We start from the raw sequence: 18,648 nt of genomic DNA on the forward strand, positions 1-18,648 counted from the left end.
CCATTTCCTCACCCAACTCAACCAAAGATAATAAAGGCACACAACCCCAGATCTCTCATTAAAAAGGACACTATTGGGGCACATGGGTGACCAGAAGGTTAAGTGCCCAACTCTTGATTTTGGCTCAGGCTATGATCTCAGAGTTGTGTGACTGAGCCCCTACACTGGGCTCTGGGCTCTGTGCTGTGCTGGGTTTGAAGCCTGCTTAAGGAGTTTCTCTCCCTGTTAAAAAAAAAAAAAAAAAAAAAAAAAAGACAAAAGGGACACAATCATAATCACCTTATGGAGCACTGTTATACTCCCACCATCCTTTTCAGGTTGTCCCACTGTGTAACAGAGGGGAGGTGAACAAATGGGTACCACAAACCTGGAGCCAAACCACGAGTCAGGAGTGGTATTATCCCAGAACGGCACCTCCTGCATTCATTAGACAATCATGACCTGCCTCTTCTGGTGCCTCCTGAACAGCTTAACTTTTTGCCCTTGGATTCTGTATGAGGAACCTGTTTGCCAACTGGGCCCTGACCACAGCTTCCATACAGAATAAAACCAACTGTTGGGTATATAGTGAACTCCCCCTACCAGGGACTGCAGGCTTCCTCTGGTAAAATATTTTCTAGAGTTTCTCAGCCATTTGTTTTCTATTATTTCAATGCTGTGGCTTATACTGTTACTGTAGGATTTGGTTGCAATTCACCTCAGCATACTTGGCCCCGGGAAATCTCAGAAAAAGAGGATATAAAAAATGTACGGGCCAGGAGGGCCTCAGTGGCTCAATCAGTTTAGTGTCCAACTCTGGATTTCAGCTCAGGTCATGATCTCAGGGTTGAGAGATCAAGCCCGCGTCAGGCTACGTACTGCTGAGTGTGGAGCCTCCTTAAGATTTTCTCTCATCCTTTCCCTCACCCCTCCCCCTCCTAAAAAAATATACATGAGCCATCCAGGGAATCTCTGATAGAGTATATGGTACAAGCTAGAAGGCTAGTTTGTACAAGCGCAGTTTGAACGTTCCTGTTACTAACTCATTGAAAATGTAGAGATCCCATCCTCCCCTCTGTATTCCCATCAAGCAGACTATGTAGAACAAGCTGTTCAGTGTTCAAGGTCAGCAGCCCAGGGTGGCTAACACAGAGCATCTCCTTTGTAACAAAGAGTGTGTGAACAGCAGGCCTTGAGCTCCCTGGAACACTGGTCGCAGAAGGAGGGGAAAGGCTACAGATAGCTGCTACACAAAGCTGCTATGCTATAAAAACCTGTTGCATGTGGATCCCAGCAGTAGTGCTTTGTCCACTCTGCTGTCCCTAGATTCCCTCTACACAAGATCCCTCGGCAAATTTACGTCTCAATCACTGTCTCTGTGTGTCTTCTGCCTCACTGGACTATCACTCACCCCTGGTTCAGAATCTGCTGGGTAACACTATACACCATGCTAAGCACACTAACATCTGAAGAAAACAACACTGATCCACTTACTTAAGTCTTGTCTGCCCCATCAGGAATATAAGCTCCATGATGGCAGAGGTTTGGTCTACTTAAATGCTGCATCTCCATAGCTTATGTCAGCGTCCAATACATAGTAGGCACACAATCGATAATTGTTGACAGAATAAATAAATTTAACCAGTGCCCTCAGAAAAACAGGAATAAAATCTTCTATGAGACCAATAATTGGGGAAAGTACTAACATAAATAAATGGGAAAAGTACCAAAATTGATTGTCTTTAAACATTGTTGAATATTTTATAAAAAGCACATTGATATTCCCTGAATTCCTCAAGAATATACTAATAAGCATAATTCAGTTCTTTCTTAATGATCTACAACTGCTTATATAATAATTACACTTATCCATAATGCTAAAGATATATATATGTATGTGTGTATGCTTATTTATTTATTTATTTATTTATTTATTTATTTCAGCAGTCTTTCATTTCCAACACTGAATGGGCTCAGACGATTATTCTGCTTTTTCAGATTTTTGGCCTCCACTCCTAATTATAGCATCCTCTACCCATATCGGAAATATCCTTCTTCTAAACTATGTGGGTTAAGAGAGCAAATATTAGAAATATAGTCAGGTGATCCCTGGGTGGCGCAGCGGTTTGGCGCCTGCCTTTGGCCCAGGGCGCGATCCTGGAGACCCGGGATCGAGTCCCACATCGGGCTCCCAGTGCACGGAGCCTGCTTCTCTCTCTGCCCTCCTCTCTCTCTCTCTCTCTCTCTCTCTCTCTCTCTCTCTCTCTCAACTATCATAAATAAATAAATTAAAAAAAAAAAAAGAAATAAAGTCATGTTGAAAAAATACATAGTTTTTAAGTGAAGATCTAAAAACCTATTCATTACACAAAATATGTGATCTTATGGCAACAAAGTCAACTAATTGCATGTCAATTACCACTCAGAATCACGTGACAGCATGCATATGGATGGGCCACAATAATGCACAAAGCCAAAGTTTTCAGATAAATGAAACCCTCTGCTATCCCTCATAGAAGACTAATGTTCTATATTACCCAATATCAAATAAACTCTTGATTAAGAGCTGCCTTTTCTTTTCTAAAATTGGAAAACTCTATTATGTGGAAGTCTTAACTGTTCTCTTTGAATCCCAGGGAGAGTATAAAATTCAAAAAAAAATAAATTAAGATATATTTTTCCTAGAAATGGTAGCTATTATAAAAGCTTATCCAAGTTATTATGTTTATCTGCACCTCTTTTTTGTTATTAATCATGTTAGTATCCTGATCTTGTTCTAAAAAAGGACTTAAGTTAGTTTCAGCTGATATTTTCCATAAATATCAGAAACAAATGACTTTTCAATATAAGCAGATTAAGATAAACATCCCAAAGTTCCCTCCCTGTAAGCTCAAAACAACAAACAAAACTATATAGTCTCCAAAACAGACTTTCTAAGGTGTAAATAGACTAAACCACACTACTGAATTAATCAGTTATTTCTAACCAAAATTTCCCTTTGAAACCGTGGAAAGTTGATGGTTCTACAGCTGGGTAATAGGTCTATGAGACTTTGTCATACTATTTACTTTTGTAATTTTGCAAATTTCCATAACAAGTATTAAAATTTTCCTTCTTCTATTGCATAGAGGTCCTGTTACCTCAGGAATTTTATAATCACATGTACTACAGACATACATTATGTAATCAATATGTTAAATATTACTGAAATATTACCCATATAAAACTATATGTATATACTATATATATAAAACTACAACGTTTTATACGCACATAGGAATGTGCCATTTGTATTTGCTTATTAAATAATTCCATTTGCACTTGCAGATTAACTGCATTTATTAAATAGATGGTGCATAACTTTTTCTTAGGGTAGTTGCCACCGAAAAACATAAAATGGAAGTTATAGACACTTTAAAAATTATGCCTACTTTAATTTGAGCCATCTTCTAAGTTCCCAATGGTTTTGCCCTTTCCAATAAAACTTGAATTTTTAAGCACTTAACCTGCAATCTACTTTAATTTAAATGATTTTCATCAAAAATTAAATTTTAAAAGTACTCAATCCTCTTGACAGTTTTTTCAATTAACAACTAAATATGAAATTGACATGCTCGCCAATTAATTAGTGTTTAAAGAGTAAAGGGAAAATACATAGAAAATGTATTGCTTTAATAATTAAAAACTACTGGTATTAAAACTAGCTACAGTTGGAGGAAACAGAAGCTCATATGTCCTTGCTGACATTTGTATATAATCCATCTACCTAAGGTCCTTTGTTTTCTGTTCCAGTTAAGAAAAAAATCACTGGCTTACATGATTTTGCTCTTTTAATATAGCCAGATAATCATAATTAAGATTGCTGCATCACTGTACAATAGAACCGAGAAGATTTTTATGTTTCCCAAAAAAGGGCAGTCAACTTAATGCCATAAATATATTCTATACAAAGACCTAAAACATACTGATAATGAACCCAATTATTCTTCGAATGGGTAAAAACATTCTGGTTTTGGGGACACCTGGGTGGCTCAGTGGTTGAGCATCTGCCTTCGGCTCAGGATGTGATCCTGGGGTCCTGGGATTAAGTCCCACATTGGGCTCTCTGAATGAACCCTGCTTCTCCCTCTGCCTGTGTCTCTGCCTCTCTCTTTCTGTGTCTCTCGTGAATAAATAAATAAAATCCTAAAAAAAAAAAAAAAAAGAAATCTGGTTTCTTACGTATCTAAACATTGAAATGTAGATCTTTGTTTGCCAGGACAGCAAATAATGTTTCTTTTGGGGTATTCACCACATAGTGTTTATTCCTTTAGATGAGGGAGGGTAGGGAGTGGGATATGGAGGAGGAGAGAATATCAGTATGGCAGAAATGTCAAAATATTATAATATGGATATAAAACTTATAAGGCCAAGTACAGAGGCTAGATAGAGCAGAGTTTTCACAAGTTATCTTTAATCCTATTTCTTTAACCATAATAAATGATCATATAAAATCCCAGCATCCCATTATCAGTCATTGTAAAATGACTCACCTAAGCTGGTGCTCTCTCAAGTTTGATAAGGCTTCCATACCATGTAAATAGGAATATACTATTTCCAGATCCTGTTTGAAAAGAAAAACAGAAATTATTAGATTCTCAGGAAAGACAGCTTCTAAAATAAGTCATTATATTTACAAAGTTAAAAACAGTGCTTTTCTTTTAATACAAGTTCTCTTAGACATCAAAAATAACATTATCAAGAGAAAAACTAAATCACACAAATGTCATTCATTCAGCCACCTTGGGGATATAGATAGAGCCTCAAAATATAAAATAAATTGGCTTAATTAAACTTATGAAAATAAATTCCTTTTGTTTTTTATCACTTTCTGCCTTTTAAATAAAATCTCAAATGTAAAGTCTTAATTTATATGCCAATAATATGCTTAAATCAAATTTTTTCCCAGTCAACATAAAATTAATGCATGCTATTACATGACTACACTTAAAAATGAGCATGAATTTTTTCAATTCTTATCACAATGACATTTCTTATATATAGAAATATTTAAGTTTAAATATTTGCCTTAAAAAAAGAGACGTCTTACTTTTCTCAATCATACTGTAATACTTAGAAAAACGATTCAAAGTTATTCATGAAAGTTCAGAACACGTAAAAGTTCAAAACCCCATTTTTATTCATTTAAATGACAAGCTAACAAGTTATTAGTATTTCAAGACTAATCTAGGATTACGGTTTGTGGAATCAAGAATATGAAGGGGTATTTACTACTCCTCTCAAATTTTAGTTAAAATCTAAAACAGAAGTATTTTAAGAAACTTGAAAAATTATCATGTTTTTTAAAGATTTTATTTGAGAGAGGGAGTGCATCCATGCGGGTGGGGGAGAGGGGAGGGAATCTGAAGTGGCCTCCCAAGAGGAGCCCCGTGTGGGGCTCAATCCCAGCACTATGAGACCATTACCTGAGCCAACACCAAGAGTCAGAGACTTAACCGACTGAACGCCACTCAGGTGCCCCCTATCCTTTGCGTTTTAAAATAAGAGTTTTATTGAGATACAAGTCACATAAAATCTTTTTTTTTTTTTTTTTCCCAGGAGTTCACAGCAGCACTGGACCATGGCACAGACCCCAGCCAAGGCCACGTGTGTGACCCTCCTCGCCCTCTGGACTCTGACACCCACTGCACCTTACCCCACAGGAAGAGCAACAGGAAGAGGGTGAGGGCGGGCAGGGTGAGGACCCCCCCAGAGAGCAGAGGTGGGGGCTGGGGTGTCTGCTGCCTGCTCTGACAGGGTGGCTGGGTGAGCTAGAACTCAAAATTTCTCTGGGGGGGAGGGGGAAGCGTGAGCAGGGAGGGGGGGTGGGCTGAGGGAGAGGGAGAGGGAGAATCTTACGCGGGCTCCAAGCCAGTAGCTCCATCTCACGACCCTGAGATCTTGACCTGAGTTGAAATCAAGAGCCAGAAGCTAAACTGACTGAGCCACACAAGTGCCACAAAATTTACTATTTTAAAGTGAATAATTTGGTGGTTCGTTTTTGTATGATCCTCATCACTACTTCAGAACTTTTCAACGCCCCAAAAGGCAACTCCATATCCATGAGCATTCATTTTCCATAACCCCCACTCCCAACTCCTGGCAACCACTAATCTACTTTGTTTCCATGGACTTGCCTATTATGAACATTTTGTGTAAAAGGAATCTAACAATGGAATTTACACCTTCTCTGTCTGGCTTCTTTCACTTAGCACAATATTTTCAAGGTTCATCTACACTGTAAACATGTATCTCTACTCTCCACTATATTGCCAAGTAAGATTTCATTGTGGAGGTACAGTTAAAAATAGCAAATTTTTGTTTAAACACCTGTTTTCAGTTCTCATGGGTATATGCTTACAAATGGAATTGCTGGCTCCTATGGTAACTCTATCTTTAAGGAACTGTCAAATTTCTGAAGTGGCTGTACCATTTATAATCCTATCAACAATGTATGAGGAATGCAATTTCTCCACATACCTCCTTGTTATATGTTGTCCACAACACTTGTTATTGTCTTTTTAATTTTCACCATTCTAGCTGGGTTTGGAGTGGTATCTAGTTGTGGTGTTGATTTGCATTTCCCTAAAGACTAAGGATGCTAAGCACTGTTCATGTGCTTACTGGCTGGCCATTTACATAACTTCATTGGAAAAAATATTCAATATCTTTGTTCATTTTTTAACTGGATTGTCTTTTTATTATTAAATTTTAAGAATTCTTTATATATCCTGGATAGATGGCTTTTATCAGATATATAATTTGCAAATATTTCCCCACATTCTACAGGCTTTGTAATTTGTCACTGTCTTGGATGATGCCTTTAGAAGCACAAAATTAATGAATTTTGATGAAGTCCAATTTACCCATTTTTTTTCTTTTGTTGTGTGTGCTTTTAGAGTTATATGTAAGAAACTATTAATCCAAGGTCACAAAGATTTACTAATATATTTTCTTCTAAGAGTTCTACAGCTGTAGTTCTTACATTTAAGTCTATGATCCATTTTTGAGTTATTTTTTGTATAGTGAGGGAAGGGTCCAACTTTGTTCTTTTGCATGTGGACATCCACCTGTCCCCGTTATCCTTTGTTGAAAAGACTATTCTTTCCCCCATTGAATTGTATTGGTACTCTTGCTGAAAAGCAACTAACCACAAAAGTGTTTCTTTCTGGACTCTCAGTTTATTCCACTGGTCTATATGTCTATCCCTACGCCAGTACCACACTGTCTTGTTTATGTACCTCTGTGGTAAGTTTTAAAAACAGGAAGTATCAGTGTTCCAATCCTATTCTACTTTTTCCAAGATTGTTTTGGCTCTTTTGAGTGCCTTGCAGTTCCATATGAATCTTAGAATCATTTGTCAATACAAAAAAAAAATTTTTTTAAGCCAGCTGAAATTTTAATAAGGATTGCATGGAGTCTGAAGATCAATTCAGGTAATACTGCCATCCTGACAACATGTAGCCTCCCAATCCATGCAGGGGATGTTTTGTCATGTACTTAGGGGTCTTCCCTAATTTCTTTCAACAATGTTTTTATACTTTTCAGTATACAGGGCTTGTACTACTCTGGTTCAATTTAATCTTCTCTTTCAACTAAGAGAAAAAAAAACTCTGGAGCCTTAGGAATACCTTTCTGAACAATTCAAACTATATGTGCAATTTATATTAAGGGCACAGATAAGGGACAGTGATACAACTAGACAGAAAATTCAAAACATTCTTAAGAGGATACTGTGGAGGTTTTCAGCCTAAAATATTATAGTGTAGTCCTTAAAACAATATTGTGATGGGGTAAGGCAGAAAAAAAATCTTACTTGTAACTTTAATTTGTTCCAATTTAAAATTTATCAATATTCGAAATTTAAAGTGCCGTCCTCTGATGATCAACTTTCAAATAAACCAATGGTCTTTAACTTTAGTCATCTATGGTCCTTGTGGCTTCCCACAAGTATTTTTAAAGTTATTTAAAGGCTGTAACCTAAAACTAGACTCTATAAATTCAATATGAATAAGAAAGCTGTAAAAAAAAAAAAAAAAAAAACCTTTCCTACCACCTAGTTAACAAAGTTTGCATTCCTAAAGCTAATAAATTCCTTCCTTAGAAGCAATCAGACTCCAATCATAATATTCTATTTGCATGTAGGGAAAACCAATAAAAATATCCTAATTAATGAGTTTTCCTTAATAGCTATAATAAAAGGTCTTTCTGAACAATACTAGAGTTCACATTCTATTTTAGATATAAATATGTGTGCTACTTGCAGTCATCAAATAGTACGAAAAACACAGCCCCCCCCCCCTCATTTTCAAAGAACTTATATTCAGAAACTAATACTGAAGTCTTACATATTTTTTTTAAGATTTTATTTATTTATTCATGAGAGACCCACAGAGACAGAGGCAGAGACACAGGCAGAGGGAGAAGCAGGCTCCATTCAGGGAGCCCAACGTGGGACTCCAGGATCTTGCCCTGGGCCACAGGCAGACACTTTAATCGCTGAGCCCTGTCTTACATATATTTTTTAACTGAACTTTCAACCTTGGGTTTATAACCTGTTCATGGCCTAAAACACCTCTAATCTAAGCAAACAGATAAGACTATTGACATTCATTTAATACTCATCAAGCAGATAAATTTACAATGACAAAAAAGATATACTGGAGAAGCAGTAGAAAGAAATTTTTTTTAAGCTGAGGAGGAAGAAGTCTAAAAGAAACACGATAGAAGAATTTGGAAGCTTAGAAATAAAATGGAGGGGGAAAAGCACCCTTAAACCTTAAAAGACAGTAAGTCTTAAGTGACTGTCTTTTTCAAACAAACCAAGCAAAAATCAAAGTAAAAGAGCTTATCCCTTAATGAAATGGCACTTTATTAATTTGTTGCTCTTTAACACTATAGAGTTCATAATTGTGGAGGAGTCACCTTCCTGAAAAGGTTATGTCATACCCATTGCGTGCATCAGTACTGATGTTAACAACTCTGAGTATGAATGTCTGGCCTATACAATTATATAAAATATATTTAAGAATAACTATCACATTATTTATATTAGGACAGTATGTATAATCATAACTTGCAGATTAAATAAAATTGCTTATGACTTTAAAAAAATGCAGAGAACAATGGTGCATTCTCACCTATTAAGTCACTGACATAAATAAATGGGTCAGAGAGCTGTTATGAAGCCTGCATTATAAAACTCTTGAGTGTGAAGGAAAATGACTGCATTACATCACCACTGCATGACCAAATCTGTATGTATGCCACTGCATAAATAAAACATCTGCACCTCACATGATCATGATGCTTTCTGGGGAATAAGCTTGAACATGTGTCACCTGAGCAATGCACAATCAGAATCCTATGCAACTGTTTTGTGTACTTCAGATACCTAACTAGACTATAAACGTCTTGAATTCAACTCTTGGAATGAATTCAACTATTATGTCCAGAGTTTCTTCTATCACACTTAGAATAAGTCATCTCAAAAGAAACGTATTTTAAATGGTTTATGTCACAAGGAGTTTACAAACTCAAGGAGCAGTCATCATTATTCTAAATGAATCTGTTGAACAGAAGGTAATATTACCTAGTTGGAATTAGATGACCTTACGGATACATTCTCTCTAAGCTTGAGATCTCTTAATTGTAACTAATAGAAGGAATGGTAAGAAATGATGTCTAGATGGCAAGCAACAAACAAGTCTGTGTACTGTTTCACTGTGCAATACGAACACAACCATCACAGCTTCAGGTAGGGAGGAAAAGCAGAAAAGCTTTGGAAAAGGCATCAGAAGTCTCTCCTCCCAACTCTGAGGAATGAAAGAATATTGACTAGAGATGAGCAAAAGAAAAGCAAACTCAAGGAATAAGAACTCTGGCTAAGCTTTCCTTCAATAAAGAGTCCAGTGGCCAAATATTAGGTTTAGCGATGATCAGGGATTTCAAGTAAAGTAAATAACACTGAAAGGCAAAAAGGAAGACAAGCTTTCTTATCCTTTCCTAGTAGCAAATATTCCTAGCAATATTTTGAAATAGGCAAATATGGCCTTTTCAATCTTCCTACGCATTTTTTTCTACCCTCTCCCTAGGTATCCAGCGATCTTGCATTACCCCAAACCTCATTCTGAGGCATCAGTGCCCTGATCTAAAAATTAAAGGTCTAAAAATCAAAATTAAATCTGAACACAAATGCAGCAGTGAGTTATCAGTGGGGGGTCCCTGAATTCTCCCTGGGGGCCCTTGAATCTTCCATGGAGAACTGTCTGCCTCCATCTGCATTTGCACAGTCCAAACAAACCTGTAAATGTATGAGATATCAGACAGCACAACTAAGAAAAATGAAAAATATCAGCAGAGGAAGGGAAGAGATATTGGGGGAGGTGGAGCATGAGAGGCCAGGTGAAGCAACCCCACTCCGCCCAGGAACCCTTAGAGGTCACCCCTAACTGCTCAGCCTTCACTCTTCACTGGTAAGTTTTAACCCTCACTTTCCCTTAATAGTTGGTCTTTATTAAAATAATCTATAAACTGGCATGGAATTGCCTTTACCCAGCAAAGATACAAAAAGGCAAAAGAGTGAGGTCTTGAGGAACATTAGCTCCCCAAACCAACCTGAAATCTGCAAACCTCAGTGAAAACCAGATATGCTTGCTGCATCACAGAGCAAGATAAACAAGGAAATGTATGGCCTTCAGGGAGTTATATTCTTGGATTACAAATTTCTTTTTTCTATACAAACAAGACATTCACAGACTGAAGTTACATTTCAACAAACCTGACTGCAGAAAAACAAATGCTGGAGCATTAAATCACCTGAAGTATTCCAACTGACACTTCTGTCAAGAAACTATGATATGCAAACTAAGAATTCCCCAACTGCACCTCCCAAGACAAAATTCACGTGACTATTGCTATTTTAAAGGACCTTAAAAAATGTAAGCTATTTTTCCCCAAAATTTTTCTAGTCTTGAATACAAACAGGAACATACTCCTCTAACCAGGAAGCAGTATTTTTGGAAACAATAAGCCTTTCCTTCTACCCTAGGAAGGACATCCTTTTTTCAAAAATAGATGCTATTTGAAAGCAGATTAAGCTACTGTAAAAGCACTATAGCCCAGTAGGCAAGAATATTGACAGGCTGATTGGAATGCAGCTTTCCTTAAAAAGAAAAACAAGCAAACTTGCCCCAGACATAAACCACATATCAAAACCCAAAACTATTCTCTAATTGTTCACAACCTAACCATCTTGCTCAGAGTCTATAAACACAAAACAGCTCTAACAGGAAAGAAGTCAGAGGGAAAGTTTTCTACATCTTGGGCTCTTTCTCTAATTTCTCCTTAGAGACTCATTCAGAATATAACCGACCTCATAGCAAAGTTATAATGCATTTAAAACTAGCTTTTAATTTGGAGCATCGGGGATCCGCCAACAACTTACAATATATTTTAAAACAATCTTTGGAGATCTGAGAAAAGAAGACTATTCCTCTATGTCTTTTCCCACAATTAGTGTTATGTGCTCCTTCCTCCTTTCCTCTAGAGACTCTTTGTAAACAATGAGGCAAGGGGAGTTAGTATTTTGCACTGCACTATGAGAAAAAAAAGTATGCATTTTTTTCCTTTAAAGTGAGTTTTATACATGTTTTATATTTGAAGCTCAGTATTTTTTTTAAGATTTGATTTTTAAGTAATCTCTACACCCAATGTGGGGCTCAAACTCACAACCCTGAGATGAAGAGTCACAAGCTGCACGGACTGAGCCAGCCGGATGCCCCATGAAGCTATGTATTTAAAACTATAATCAGAAAGAAAAAAAAAAATAAAAAAAAAAATAAAACTATAATCAGGTGATCAAAGAGTAGAACCTTCCACGTATAAGATAATTTTTTTTTAAAAAGGAAAGTTATTCCTTTATAAAGACTTTATCTCAATCCTCAAAGAAACTAAGGCCAAGATTATGCTACAATTAGCAGGCCTACGGAGACTCAAGGGGTAAATACCTACAAATTTAAACATAAAGAGAAAGGAGTACCTTGCTTAAATGACATCAGTCTCATGACCAGGAACTGTACTGAAGCCAATTTATTCTCCCTTGCAAAGACAGAAAGGTAATTTATCCTTGTAGGCCAAAGATCACTAGCAAGGAATTAGAGAGCTATGTCTTGAACATCATTAATAAGGAGGTTAAAAGATAGAATATTCAACGCTCAAACTCATGTGTACAGCCCAATGGGGGAGAGGGCAGAAAGGTAGGAAGCCTATAAGTTTCGCTGTGCTTGTTGACATGGTGACAAAAGTTCTATTTGGAAGATTCTCCATTTTTGTACACTAAAACATATAAAACAATTATCCCAGGAAGAATAATGGAAAGAATATACATTTTGGTGTCAAATGGAGCAGAGTTCACATCCTCATCCCCATTACTGCCAAGATGTGTGACTCTGGGTGTTTTACAGACTGTATTTACAAAATAAAGGAAATAGTATCTAACTTGGCTAGGCTGTGTGGCTAAAATGATATATAATTTCAAAACAACACGACCCATATAGATCCTTGGAAAAGATCTACTACTATAAAATAGCAGCTGATTTTATTACCTAGGAGACTGAATACAAGCACATAGTAATGCTAAGAATATAAAAGTATTCCTGAAATACGTATACATCAGAATTTTTACATATTAATGCATCCTTTTCATATGTATCTCTATCCAAAAAAATAAAAGTAAAGTCAAATGAATTATTTATAAAACTTTAAAGGGTCCTGTAAATTGTCTGCCTTATAAATCCCAGCTTTTATATCAGGTTTGTTGAGCAGAAGATGCCTATTACTTCCAGGGCACCTTGAAACAGTGTGCAATGTTTTAAGTCTGTCACATTCAAACCTCCTGCTTCCAAAGTCCCCTGGGAGGGCTTCTGAATAAAGCCCAGACACCAACAATCTGTTGCGTTCTTTCCACACAAATGACCCACATTTTTGGGGTCTGGTCTAACAAAGTCCCTATCACCTTAGTGGAAAGCAAGCCCCCCAGATCTCACTTTGCACAGGCCGTCCAGGCTTCCCTTCTGAGCCACTGCAGGTCCTACCGCCTGTGCCACTCACACGTGGCCCGGCCCACATGTTCTGTGTGGCTGCTTTACTTTCAAGGGTTTACATTTTATCCCCCAACTGGAGAATAAGCACCTTGAATAAAGTCACTCTGATTCTTTTACATTTTTTTTCTAATCTATATCTAGCAGAAGACTGTGGATGCATTAGATGCAAAGAAAGGAAAGGGCAACCTTCCCGCTGGGGCAGAGCAGGGGGAGGGGGGGGGGCGCATGCAAGACTTTAAAGTCAATACTCCTAAACAAAAATAAAAAATAAATAAAAGCAAATACTCCTGAGAATGAGAGTGAAAGAAGAAAAGGGAGAAAACATGTTTCAATCTTGGAGTCCAGAGCGGTGGGAAACACCTGTACAGTCCGAGGATTCTGTAAAGGGCCACAAGGTGGCAGACCGGGCCAGCGGTCCTCTTCCGTGGTTAGCAATCTCAGTCCCCGACCCCAAGTACGTTTCCATTATGCATATACTTAAGGGATTTGAGTGTTTAAGGCATTCCTTAAGATCGCCAGAGAAAATACACAAGTCCTGTTCATCCCTCCCAGGGAACCACCACCCCATGGTGGTGAAGCAACAGCATTTAAAACAAAAATGTCAAATCACAACACTGCTGAGGTGCTCTGCGCCAGCCAAGTCCTTCACAACTCAGGGTTATGCCATCACACACTTCAGGGAAGTGTAAGAAAAAAGTCCATGGTGGACTGTTGTGATTTTAAGTAAAATTCTTAAACATGTTCTTAAACAGCAATTTCAACTTTAAATCATACGATGACTGTTTTTGAGCTTACTAATTTATACCTGAAAGGAAAAAATCACCCAGAATTGTAATTTCATTCAAATTCATTTGCCAAAACTTAGAAAAATGATATTACTGGTCATCTTTGACACAGCCTGGATATATGTCTTCAACTTCAGGTTTTTCAGCATTGTATCTTTACAAGACACATGCATAAGGAATTCTGGAATAAGAGGTACAAAGTCAAGCTATTCTGTTGGTCTAAAATTTCCTTGGGTGTTTTCCACTGAAGAAGGCATCACTTATATCTTTAAAAAAAAAAAAAAAAAAAAGAGGGAGTTTTTGAAGAGTTGCTAAATTTATATAAAAGTAGTTATAAAGTCACTACCTCCTACATTAACCATGACAATTACGAGACAGACATCTAGGTTCAACAAAACACACCCTTGTCCCAAGCCTCCTCTACTTCAGGTTGGTGTCAGTGGGCAATTGTTTCTGGAGAGTGAGCTGAAGAAGGTAGACAATACTTCATAAATTCTAAAAGAGAGATGAAGTGTCTCATCCTATCCTCATTCTTAAAGAGTTTGTATCTTATTGAAGAAAATGCATGAAGTAAAAGAACAAGCAACAACAAAATCACAAGGCAATTTTTGTGATTACTAAATAATCAGTGTTACGTCAAACACTTAGAATACATACTGCACCCAATTCGTTGTCATTTCCTAAAAGAAAATCCAAATCAAAGCAATTAAATTCCATTTGTGAATATTAAAATTTCTCATTAGAAAAATCAACAATTTAGTTGTAACTAAAAATTCATCTTGTGCACAAATGAGAAAAATATCAAGCGTCTAAATCAGTCCACAATTCCTGTTTTCAAGAGTCAGTGTAAGTATTTCCCTTTCAGAACAATGCATTACCACCAAGTTGACAGCTTCCCAGAATTCACATCTCTTAGGGCAGCAAAACAAAAATATCTTCATATTAAAGTAACTATCTTACTTTAATTTCTTCAGAGTAAAAAACCTGTAGTCAAATTTTAATTTCACATGTACAGATTAACACATTAGAAAATTATTTGCAGTAAATTTAATGCTAGCCTGGTTTTTGCCCTCCATGAGTAAGCTAGCAGCGGTGAATGACTACATTTTAAGTTAACATTTAAACATCTGATTAAGAGCAACAACCAAAAGGTCAATCAGCTGTACACAAGCGTATGCACTCACACACACACACACACACACACACACACACACACCACCATCCAATAAAATGATTCCTGGACTATCATTCATTTCAGTTAAAACAAAATCAACCAAATGTACTCCCTCCCCCGCAACTCTCCTCTAACAACACAGTTAAATCCTACAGCTTGGGGTTCAACTCATTTTCCACAGACAGTCTGGCTCTGGTAAACCCTGTAGAAACCTTGTTCAGCGGGGAGGACCGAGGTAGAGGACAGCTGACATATACCACTCCACTGAACACAATCTCTATAGCAAGGGGCCTTAGAGTTTAGAGTCTACAAGATCACCCTCAGGATACCTCAAGTTTCAAATACCAACTTAACTCCAGATGCTCAACTAATGGTACTTATTTTGAATCACTGACTGTACAAATGGCAATATTCCTACAGCGGTAGAGTTTAGGCAGCCCCAACATCATAAAAGCAAAGCAGAATAGGTCACTGAGGACACAGGCTCTTTATTGCCTCTTAGCAGAAAGGAAGAGCTTCCGAATGGAAGCAGATTTAAATATAGAAAACTTCACTGCTGTCATTTTTCTAGGACAAAAGACAAAAATAATTTGACATCTGTTTTTCCCATCTTGAATGTTTTACTGAGGAGTCAACCACCAATATTATACTTTTTCTCAAACTTTTCTATTTCTCAAGAGAACAGGAGAAGCAAATGAGAATATTCTACACATGTAATTAAAGCCTTCCAACTACGTTAGTCAGAAATTACCTAATGCTAAAAAAAAAAAAAAAAAAAAAAAAATGTAGGTACTGCTCAAAATTCAGATCGGTCCATAAAAGGGAAGGTGGCGGGAAGGGAGAAGTTTGACCATCCAACCAGATAAACACTTGATGGTGGTGTGGGGACAGCAGTTATAGATAAAAAAGTGTATGATTCAATTATAGGAAAGAATTAGAGACATATAAATATCTGTATTACATACTACACACAGATACATAAAATTCAAATCCAGTGATCCACTAGAAGGGATAGCAGGTCATACTTTCTGAGGTATCCCACCTGTCAATCATATTTTGAACTCTTTTTTGAAGCTAAAAATCTAACATCTTTTTACTTATCCTACTATAGTTGTTTTACCTCACCCAACTGTACAGGATATACCATGCATACACAAAAGCTTAAATCTGTGCATGTGTATATTTGATTTATACAATGGACTCCATGGCATTCATAAATAAATTTGACCTTCATAACAGCAATACTCTGACATCAACATACACACACACACACACACCTCTGAAGCCACTAGAGCATCGTTACCAAGATTCTCCAGAAATCAGGATGCAAAGAGCTCTCTGTGGCAACAGTGACCATCCTGTGAAGTCAATGACTGCAGAGAAGCCATCACAACCAGAAAAGATAAGAAGGAAAGGTGGGAAGATGGCTCCCGCTCCACATTTCCTAAAATATATGTTCACAACTTAAATGGCGTGCCACTTCAGGGCCAGCGTTACAAAAGGTAGATGGGTTTCTACATTGGCCACTGCATCCTAGAATTAGAGGATCCATATAAGAAGAAGGAAAAGGAAGCTGCACAATTTCCCCTTCCTGGTAAAAGACAAATTTCAAAGAACAGTGAGAGGGTTCCAAATGTAGGTCCACAGGAAAATTTTTGCAAGTGGCAAGGTGAGAAAACAAGGATAACGTGGTGAGATTCTTGATGAGCTAAGGTATTCAACTGAAAGAGCTCTCCTCTACGTTAGGATCATAACCACATTTTTTTTTTTTTTTGAATGACAGGGAGTTCAATGCTCTTAATTCAATGAAATCCAAAAACCTGGGACACCCACTTAGGCAATCATACTAATGAGGAAGGGGGATGAATACAAATTTCATAAATTATCAACCTCTTACTCCAGCTCTTATTCTCCAAACTTAACAGAGAAAAGCATCACAGTATTTTGAACCTCCCCAAAAGAGATTTTTCAATTAATTTTAATTAATGAAAGCTCTAACATTAGAAGCTTCTGATGGAATTCTGGGTCTTAGAACAGAATGAAAAATTGGCAGAAAACATGGTAAGATATTTTGGACAGGCTAGGTGTTCTGAGGGAGTCCTGCCAGGAAACTCTTTTCTGTACCCTCTGTACACCAGGCCACTGTGCTAACAGTATGAGTCATTTGAACCATACTGCCCAAGTTCAAAACCTGACTGACATTTAGTAGCTCAGCATCCTTGAACAAGTCAAGTCACTCAACTTCTCTGTAGCTGTTCATCGGGGTCAGGTCAGATCCTGGGGTCCTGGGATTGAACCTGTAAAATGGGAATTATAGCAGTATCTAAGGTAAGCTTCAAAAAGTGTTTAGAACTGTTCTTTGGCATATGGTAGACACTATTTTCTTGAGCACCAGCTACTATTACTAATACTCAGTGTTTAATGCTAATTATGGAAATCTGAGGCACAGGGGTGCTGCAATGGAGGAGACATCAGTAATTCTTCAAAATTTGTCAGGCTACAGAGACCTCCTGGCAACACACTGAAAATAGCACTTCAGTGTCTTGTTTTTGTCATCTTACTTAGCTAATTTCTGGATTTAAAGTAAAATACAAAAAAAAAAAAAGTAAAATACAATGCTGCAACACTCTAACAGGAGAAGTACAGAAGTAAAGAATGGCTGGACTTGAAAAGTAATAAAGAACCCTGAATATACCTCGTGTTCTTTGTAATACAAATGAAGACTTCTACTAAGTCCAAATTTCAACTCAGGGTAGGGGAAGGGGACCCAAAATCTGCTCAGACATCATCCCTTCCCTTCATTCACAGTTCCCAGGTACTCCACTGTCAATACGGAATACATGCTCTGAACAAGCACTGTGCTAGATAGATGTCTTGGAGGACGAGACTGGAATAATACAACTCTAGTCTTCAAAGCAGCTTACTTAGTCTGTTAAGATAGATGGAACATCCTCACAACTAGCTATAAGGCAAGACAGAAATTTCATTGTAAGTCAGTCACGAGTGTTAGAAGACATGTTTTCTTGCTCCCAATTTTTTTTTTAAGATTTTATTTATTTGAGTGAGAGAGAGAGTGTGTGTGTGAGAGAGAGAGAGAGAGCATGAGAGTGAAGGGAGAGGGAGAAGCAGGGCTCAATCCCAGGACCCTGGGATCATGATCTGAGCCCAAGGCAGATGCTCAACGAACTGAGCCACCCAGGAGCCCCTACAGAGCACTTCTTAATTACTCATATCTTCTAAATTACAGGCCTCAAAATTCATAGTCATTAGTCTATCACAGCAATTTCTGAATTACTCCCACCCAAATTCAACAAAAGCTTTCTGTCACTTTACCATTGCCACCGCCTATATCAGAACTTCTAAGTCATATCACCTATCATCTTCTCCCATAGGCTCTGATCCTCAAAACATGTATTAAGAGAATTAATTATACCAGAAATCTAGTATCTAGAACCTCACTCTTTCACATGACAAATCATTATTGAGTACCTACTATACATAAGGAAATGTGTGAGGATCCGATAGTCAGCATCAAGTCCTTTTACCATTAGAGGAGTGTCACTTCCAA

General features: G+C 37.4%; 1 protein-coding gene across 11 annotated transcripts in view; it reads right to left on the reverse strand.

Moving 5' to 3' along the window:
* Positions 1–18,648, reverse strand: part of RAPGEF2 (Rap guanine nucleotide exchange factor 2) — a 240,832-nt gene that overhangs the window by 164,663 nt on the left and 57,521 nt on the right. For 10 of the 11 annotated variants that reach the window (XM_041738094.1, XM_041738095.1, XM_041738096.1 and 7 more), the window contains exon 2: positions 4,512–4,582. In XM_041738094.1, the coding sequence (XP_041594028.1) occupies positions 4,512–4,582 (71 nt within the window). Of the gene's footprint in view, positions 1–4,511; positions 4,583–14,784; positions 14,863–18,648 lie in introns of those variants that run through there. The other variant, XM_041738093.1, reaches the window with a different exon arrangement.

This window comes from Vulpes lagopus, chromosome 23 (genome assembly GCF_018345385.1).
Source record: "Vulpes lagopus strain Blue_001 chromosome 23, ASM1834538v1, whole genome shotgun sequence".
NCBI lineage: Eukaryota > Metazoa > Chordata > Mammalia > Carnivora > Canidae > Vulpes > Vulpes lagopus.